The following is a 9447-nucleotide window of genomic DNA, read 5'->3' on the forward strand; positions in this document are numbered from 1 at the left end:
CAAATTCTTGTATAAATTGTATTCGTCGTTTTATGTGCCGTCGTGGCCAAGTACTGCATTTAAGATCTGATAACGGCACTAATTTTATTGGAGCAGAGAGAGAGCTTAGAAATGCTTTGAAGAGTTTGGATCATGATAAAATTCAGCGTACTTTCCTGTCAAAAGGAATAAAATGGACCTTTAATATTCCTGCAGGATCACATCATGGAGCTGTGTGGGAGAGGCTCATTCGTCTTGTAAAGAAAGTGTTGTACTCTACACTTCGACAACAATGCTTGGATGATGAGAGCTTTCACACTATTCTTTGTGAAGCTGAAGCATAAGAATTACTGGCAGGATAGTGTTTCGAAAGACTACTAGGTTTCGACTTAGAAGCTCTCACGCCAAATCATATCTTGCAGTTAAGATCAAACCCATTTCTTCCTCCAGGACTTTTCAAAAAAGTGATTTGTATATCAGACGCAGATGGCGGCAAGTCCAATATTTGTCTGATCTGTTTTGGAAAAGGTGGATAGGGGAATATCTTCCACTGCTTCAGGAACGACAAAAATGGAGGAAGCCACGTAGAAATTTCACTGTTGGTGATATAGTGGTCATCATGGATCCAATTGCACCACGTGGTTCCTGGTCATTAGGCAAAATCATTCAGACATATCCTGACAAAACGGGATTTGTCCGTTTTGTACAACTGAAGACAAAAACAGGATTACTGGACAGACCTGTTTCCAAAATCTGCATGTTGTTGGAAGAATCAATGGATTGATCTTCAAAGAAGTTGTTCACATACACCTTTTTTGGCTCCTTTGATCATTTAAGAGATAATTGTAGTTGTACATCAACAATTATGGGGCCGATGTGTAGGAGCCAATGTGTTAATGTCGATGTATTTTGGGTTGTCACCACTTGGGGGCAGTATATGCACATAGGGGTTTTAAGTCGGTGTTTCATTCACGTAGAGGAAGCAGGCTTGGTGCAGGGAACGTATACAGTTTTTACCACACTTCAGGAAGGGAAGGTGGCCACCATTCGTCGTTGCAAGTATGTATTTCCATTATGTTCAATAAAGCAATTTTAGACGGAGATCGACAAGATTGGACATTAGATGTGTGCGTAAAGCGTGCGTTGATATTCCAAGCCTCCGGCACTTAGCTGCTGATACAGGGATGCATAATTCAAATAAAGGGAAGCATAATAATGACTAAATGATTATAGAGAAAACGATAATTTTTAAGATAATGTGTCATGGTTATCTATCTATGGTCATCTATAGATAGATTAAAATAATAATAATAATTTCATTCCAGTCACTACTGAAAAGAGGAATTAAATCCTCCTCTTCTTGCTTTTTTATTTTTTCAAAATGTGTATTCATTTTATAGTAGAAAATACAGAATAATTTAATTTCATATCCACCAAGGTCCAATCAAACGAAGACTTAGACATGTTTAACACTGCTTAATAAGTTATTCATTCAGAGTTTTTGTGTGTGTGTGTGCGCGTGTAACAATTAACAAAAATTCACACCCATCCCAAACTCCTAGTCAAGCATATTACCAACTAATTGCCATGAAGCATGTGATGCATACAAGTGCACAAAATATCTGAATTTATTTGTACAGATTAAAATCTCAGAACAAATGTGTGATTTAAACAGTTCAGATATGGTATATGGATTGGTATGACACATGTCAACTGTACAGAACATGCAATAACTTTAACATACATTTATTATATAAACACACTGTGTGAAAAGATTTTGCAAAAGCATAGCTCACACATCTGACAGTACTAATGAAATCTAAAATTTCATGTTAGTGGTAAATCCGAGTGAGACCTGATTTGTACAGATAAAGTGCCCCTGGTTTATATGAAAACAGTGGAAATTGAATTGCATTGAATCTCTTATACATGGCAATATCTACAATTGATAGTCCTAAAATAAGTAGATTGCACAAAGACAGATGCTATCTGACTATACAGAGAAAAGTGGAATGATCAAAATTGGTGGTTAAGATGAACACAATCACGGGAAAGGGTAAAACAGATTTGATTGTGCAAATAATAATAATAATAATATATTAATGTGTCCCCCCTTCCCCCTCACTTTCCTGTTCTTCTCAGTCTCAGGTGAAGGACTGGATGATTCAGACAGTGGAAATGAGAGCCGCAGTGGGAGTGAAGAGATCCATGTGTGTGAAAAGTGTTGTGCGGAGTTCTTTAAGTGGTCTGATTTCTGTGAACATCTGAAGACCTGTACCAAGAATCCACTTGTGTTAATTATCAGTGACAATCAAGTGATTTCAGACCAAGCACAGGACTACCCACCTGAGCCATCACCCATGCCCAGCTGCAGCAGTGAGCCAGCAGACAGTGAAGATGTAGTAGAGGAAAGCCACATGCCCACTGAAGATGTTGAAGGAGCAGAGATGATGTTGGACCCGGGTGCTGTTCTGGAGATAGAATATGAGGCCATGGAAGTGGAACTGTCTCCTGAGAAACCCATCAATTCTGAAGATCAAGTTACACTGTCAGAGCCAGACATAAGCCTATCTCAACTTGAAGATATTAAGCAGTCTTCTGGGGCAGGATATACTATACCCAGCACTAATGTCACATTGGAAACACTGCATGGAACCCGTGTGGCTGTGGCTCAGTTCTCTCAGGGTGCCCGGGGAGCACTAGCTGGTGAAGTGTCAACTATGGCCATTCCTATGATCCTTGACCAGCTCATGGCCTTGCAGCAACAACAGCTCCACCAGCTTCAATTGATAGAGCAGATTCGGAGCCAGGTGGCACTAATAAACAAACAGGCCTCCACACAGACAGCTGTCAACCATCAAGCAGACCACAGCATGAATGCAACCTTAGAAGTAACCTCATCTTCCAACATACCCACAATGCCTGGGCAGCTTCATCTACGTGGCTTCATTACACCACCTGAGCATCAACTTCCAATCAAAGGGCCCTCCGATTTCAATGGACAGGTCTCAGCCTCATTATCTTCAGCTCTGGAGGTAGCCTGTGTTAGTGTTCCTCAGACAGTTGGCCAGCTGGCCAGTTCTGGGATGAAAAACAATATCACAATTAATTCCTTATATCCAACAACCAGTAATGTGGTTCCTTCTCAAATGTCACCATGCTCAGCGTCGATTAGCAGCAGTAGCTGCACCAGTAGTAGCACAGGAACTGGGGGTAAAATAAGTTGTGGTATTTCACTTCCAAAAAACACACTTAGTCCTCTAGCACCGAGTCATGGAAGATTGCTAACATCCCCCTCCAGCCTTCCTCTCGTACCTCACAGCTCATCCAACAGTGTTATCTTCCCTAATCCTCTAGCCAGTATTGCAGCCACAACAAATGCGCTTGATCCTCTTTCCGCCCTAATGAAGCACCGCAAAGGAAAGCCCCCAAATGTCTCTTTGTTTGACACCAAACCCAACTCAGAAGATCCCTTCTTCAAACACAAGTGCAGATTTTGTGCCAAGGTGTTTGGAAGTGACAGTGCCCTGCAAATCCATCTTCGCTCCCATACTGGTGAAAGGCCTTTCAAATGCAACATTTGTGGTAATCGCTTCTCCACAAAGGGTAACTTGAAGGTTCATTTTCAGAGACACAAAGAAAAGTATCCTCAGATTCAAATGAACCCCTATCCAGTTCCTGAGTATCTGGATAATGTTCCAACTAGCTCAGGTATACCTTATGGCATGTCATTGCCCCCAGAAAAACCTGTTACCACATGGCTGGACAGCAAACCGGCTTTGTCTACAATCCCAACATCAATAGCACTGCAGCTCCCTCCAACAATACCCAGTATTATAGGAAGCTATGGGGATTCAAGTAGTTTTACCCCTTTAAGTAGGTCACCTCAAATGCCATCACCCCCATCAAGCGAGTGTGCATCTATGTCTCCTATTCACCTAATTGCTGAGGCTAGTATTGCACAAATGTCCAGTTCACCACAGCATAGTGTGGCAAGTGACACACCTCCAGTTCTAAAATCCGAAGCCTTTCATCTACCACTCACCTCCACCACCAGGCCTGGAGAAACCAGCATAATGACTACTTCCATACACCAAGTATTCTGTTATACCAAATACACAAAATAATGATCTTTAAAATAGCATCATATGACCCCTTTAAGATAAATGTAACTGGCTGAGTTAAATGATTAACACTAAGCATTAAGAAATCAGTCCAGTCTCCCCAGCTGTAAATGTCATTGGCTGTTAAAGTCTTCTGTTGCTTATAATAAACTGACATGTTGATATCACATAAGCAGTCTTTCAGAATGCTCTCAGTTACATAGATGCATATTGTATGAATTAGTGAGCGTGGTGGTGCTTATGGGGTGTCGCTGTGGGATGGTGAGTACGAGGCTGGGAGGGAATATCAGAGTATACCCACTACAAAAAGCTAGACTACACCACTGCTACCAATACAGGAGAGAACCAATCAGCTGTGCCATGTGATGATGTCATTAGGTCAGATTGAGTTAGACATATAGGACTACGCCATCTAGAGTTTCAGCTGGAGCTGATCTGTGCTGGACGCTGAGGGAATACATCAACTTTCATCGTGGACAAAGTCCAGCCCGCCTCAGCTCACTCTATCACGGCTCATTCACCGTGGACAAAGCGGAGTCCAGCCCGCCTCAGCTCACTCTATCACGGCTCACTCCCCTCATGGTAGGCCGCTGTGTTTTTCGCTGCCACTGATGATTCAAAAGCGAGTTTTGGGCAGTAGAGTAGCACTTGTTGTTTGTCATTTCTCCGATCACAAATGCTGACAGAGTTTTATGTTTACGCGGCGCGATGCGATGCAATGCAACGCAACGCGTAAACGACAGTAGAAGTCATTATAATCAGTAATTGTGTCCCCACTGGATGCAACAAATGCCTCGTTTGTAATGGGTTTTAATGTTTATGTCTCGTTGCTCCGGCCGGGACATGGCATCAACAGTATGTGAGGGGCGTAACATTTCCGTCTCACGCTTGAGGTATTCGGCCAATCACAACACATTGGATAGCTGGCCAATCACAGCACACCTCGCTTTTTCAGACCAATGAGCTTTGAAAAAATCAACGCGTTTCAAAAAGGCGGGGCATAGAGGAGAAACAATAATGTACAGTATGTAGAAAATAATGTGTTTTTTGAACTTTAAACCATATAAACACATTTCATTACACCAAATACACAAAATAATGTTCTTTTTAGCAGCATCATATGACCCCTTTAATGTATTTGGTCTTGGTGGAATAGATCTGCTACGCTGCTGCTGCTGCTGTGGCAGAGCAAGAACCGAGACTTGCTACATCCAATACATCCACAACATGCCGCTGTGAGCATGTAAGAAATATTGCTGCTGCAAATATAACATACATGAAATAACCCCCCACAAAGCAGGAGACATAGAAGGGACAATACAAGCCAAAACAAGAACAAAACACCCCCCAACAAGCAGATCTATCGCCAAGACATATGGACTGCTGCTGCTCCGAAGAGCCATGTGAACCGTATATGTATTACTATATATGTGTGCCTGGGCTCCCACGCCGACCGGCTTAACGCTAGTGGCCTATGACTATGTGAGCCTTGGCTACCACATCGACCGGCTTAACACTAGTGGCCTATGACTATGTGAGCCTTGGCTACCACGCCGACCGGCTTAATAATAGAGGCCTATGGCTATGTGAGCCTTGGCTACCACGCCGTATGCACCATGTGTAATGTTTAATTAACAAAATGGATATACATTGCAATCCGATAGATAAGACCCCAGCACCCACCTGAGCAAATATCATAATTTAGTCATTTGATAACTGCTGTTACTTCTCCACTTCATCAGTCCCAGCGGCAGTGTAACACCTTGTTAATTCATGTCCGTGCAATGATGAGATGGACAAAGTTAGCAATGCATGCCATTTTATTCTCTCGTGCAGATAAAAAGTTGTAAAAGTTACAGTGCACAAAAACCCCTAGGTGGACTGACCTGATGAACCGAAATAAAAGCAGAATATAAATGTTCTTTCTCCATTTCCTGAATTACACATCACAGCGAGAGCACACGTCGCACGAGCACATTTCTCCGAACTACACTACCCATAAAGCATTTCAATCGGAACTAACTGTTACAGCCGTAGATAGTGATCTTCAGCATCTCCCGCAACACTGTCATTGATATGACTGTGATAAGCGCATGCTTCTGACGCTGCATGCAGCTGAAATTAACCACACACTCATTACAATGAAAACATCGACCTTAGAAATAACGAACGTGAACACTGGGATAATCGCCGATGTATATGGCGAACTCCCATCGAAATGCATACACAAGAATGCTTATTTCATTTAACCTGTTTCATGTCCGATACTATCGGCGTGTCCTCAGATCAATTACATATGCTCTAAACTGCGTTTTGCTCCAGCTGTATAAACATAGATGCTAAATGCTGCTGCTAATATGTTTAATATTTGCTCCAGCATACAATGCAAACTGTTAACATGACACTTAGTTTAAACTTGATTATGGTTGCTCATTTTTTAATTCAATTAGGCAAACCATGCAATACACACAACGATATGGATTAGAAGAGCATTCACTTATCTTAGATGTTGATTTTGCTGTTCTGAAGCAAGCTGCAACTGCTACGGCAATCATTAGTCATATATTTGAATGTTGAGCAGCGAGCTCATTGCCTACTGATACAGGAGAGAACCAATCAGCTGTGCCATGTGATGATGTCATTAGGTCAGATAGAGTCATGCTCGGTTCAGACTACATGATTTTTCCACTATTTGCTTGACGTAGGGTGTCGTGGGGATTCATAAACGACAATGGGCGTCGGGACGCAAGATTCCATCGTTTCAGCTCGTGTAGTGTGTCATAGTGAACAACAACCGATTCCGCGTCTACAATGCTTCACGACATCATGACAATTTTTTTTCCGTCGTCCACGATGAGTTCTGTCATATTGGTGACGTTGACCAATAGCAGCACAGAAGCTCTTTCATACACCGGTTTCAAACATGGCAAAACGAAAGAGAGATGATGGTGCTGCTAGGTGGAATTATGAGATGGAGGAAAGGTTCGTGGAGCTGTGGCAACAGTACTCCTGCCTTTATGATGTGTCATCGAGGGACTACCACGACAGAACAAAGAAAGAAAAATGCTGGCGAACTATAGCGGAAGCGCTTCAGGAATGTTTACACTCTTGTTTTCGGAACTCAGTCGCTAGTTCCGCCTTCTCGATGACATAACATGCGTCGTTAAAGACGGTACGCGATGAATGGTCAGGAAGCAATGTGTAGTCTGACATGTTTCTTGTTCACGACACGACAAGATTTTAGGAGTCAAAATTGTGTAATCTGACAAAGTGACTATCGTGACCGACAAAGATATTGTGTAGTCTGAACCCGGCATTAGACCTATCGGACATCTAGAGTTTCATTCCAGAACTCTGTATTTATTATTATTATTATTATTATTATTATTATTATTATTATTATTATGTTGAAAACAGTTGAGTAAAACGTGGGCTTTTTTTCCAGGTTTCTTTGATGAATAGAAAGTTCAGAAGAACAGCATTTATCTGGATATAAATATTTTGTAACATTTTAAATGTCTGTATCATCACTTTGTATCAATTTAAAGCATTGTTGCTAAATGAAAGTATTAATTTCTATAATTTCTCCCTTTTGAATAAGCTTTTAAATGGTATAGTGTATAATATAATATAATGTATAGTATAATGTTACAAAAGCTTTTTTATTTCAGATAAATGCTGATCTTTGGATCTTTCCATTCATCAAAGAATTCTGAAAAAATAAAAAATAATAATAAAATAAATAATTAATTAAATATTGTAGGTTGGCACTAATGAATTGTATACCATAGTGTAGTGTACACACATTTTAAATAATAATAACGTTTCTTAAACAGCAAATCAGCATATTAGAATGATCATGTAGTAAGACTGGAGTAATTATGCTAAAAATTTAGCTTTGATCACAGGAATAAAATGCTTTAAAAAATATAATAAAATAAAAAGCATATATTTTAAATATTAAAAATATTTCACAATATTACTGCTTTTGTTGTATTTTGGATCAAATAAATGCAGGCTTGGTGAGCAGAAGAGAATTCTTTAAAAAAACAAAAACGCATTAAAAATCACAGTATACAATACAAGTAAATAAAAGAAACATTTTCATGTTATTTATTCATTCATTCATTCATTTAGGTTTAAACACTCCCAGTATTATGAGCTCAGAACCAAGCACAGTCAAATTTGACAATGGACACAGTAAACCACCGGCCATGTGTGAGGGGTGCCACTTACCAGCTGGCCCCCAGGTACCTACCACAACCCCTCAGACAACAATAAGCCCCAACCTTACACCAAAGCTGGCACCACCTCCACCTCGGCGGACCCCCAAACAACATAACTGCACCTCTTGTGGGAAGAATTTTTCATCAGCCAGTGCTCTTCAGATCCATGAGCGCACTCATACAGGAGAAAAACCATTTGGTTGTTCCATCTGTGGCAGAGCCTTCACCACAAAGGGAAATCTGAAGGTATGGCTTAAAATACATTTAGCCTATGTGTGTATATTAGTTTATATTTATGGTATTACATATATACATGTATTTGTTGTTGGCGGTTGTGGACAGTAACAGTAAGTATTTTTACTTTGGTACTGTACTCAAGTATATTTTTCCAGTATCTGCACTTTATCAGAATATTTTTATTAACTCTTCGAAAATAAAAATGAAGTGACGTATGGTTTAGTATCATCCGTACTTTTTACTCCACTAGATTTCTTAGAACATGTCATTCCTCATTATTTTGAACTGGAGAAATCGTCACACTCTCTGAAACCAAAAGCAGTGTCTGACACATGAACAAGCTGATTCTTTTCAATTAACCTGTTAAATTGGTTCGCAAATCACACTGGACGATTCATTCACAAATTGAACTGATACAGCTTTTCTCGAGTCAACAACTCACTGATTCAAATGATATGGTAAAAGCAAGCCTCCAGGTAACAATTCAACGTGATCTCATGATAATTTGTATGTTTTTTTATGTAAAATGGGGTTCCATAAAACGTACATTTACTTTCATTTTTACAGGCACTAAAACGTTTAAAACTGACGTATTGATGAAACCTAAAAATGAATCCTTGAATATATTGAAATCGCGGCAATAATCTTATTATTATTGTTCTTTTTAGTTGTCATATCAATTAGTTTGTTTTCAATTGCATTATTAAATTGTTTACTCGTTAACTTAATATGAAATGATAACATTTTGTTCTGTTCTGTGTGATTTCTGCTGTCAGCTTGTTTAGAATAGGCCTACATAATGTTAATCAAGGCTTCACTTTAAATCACTTTAAATCCTTCACTTTAAATCCTTAAAATAAATAAAATGTCTGCAATCGTTT

General features: G+C 39.9%; 1 protein-coding gene across 1 annotated transcript in view; it reads left to right on the top strand.

The window, feature by feature from the left end:
• Positions 1 to 9351, top strand: part of LOC107551720 (sal-like protein 3) — a 25446-nt gene extending 16095 nt beyond the window's left edge. Inside the window, exons 2-4 of the mRNA XM_016233445.1 lie at positions 2122 to 4083; positions 8241 to 8575; positions 9343 to 9351. Of these exons, the coding sequence (XP_016088931.1) occupies positions 2122 to 4083; positions 8241 to 8575; positions 9343 to 9351 (2306 nt within the window). The remainder of the gene's footprint in view (positions 1 to 2121; positions 4084 to 8240; positions 8576 to 9342) is intronic.
• Positions 9352 to 9447: the final 96 nt, after the last annotated feature.

The sequence above is a fragment of the Sinocyclocheilus grahami genome, unplaced genomic scaffold (assembly GCF_001515645.1).
Source record: "Sinocyclocheilus grahami isolate Dianchi unplaced genomic scaffold, SAMN03320097.WGS_v1.1 scaffold431.1, whole genome shotgun sequence".
Classification (NCBI taxonomy): domain Eukaryota; kingdom Metazoa; phylum Chordata; class Actinopteri; order Cypriniformes; family Cyprinidae; genus Sinocyclocheilus; species Sinocyclocheilus grahami.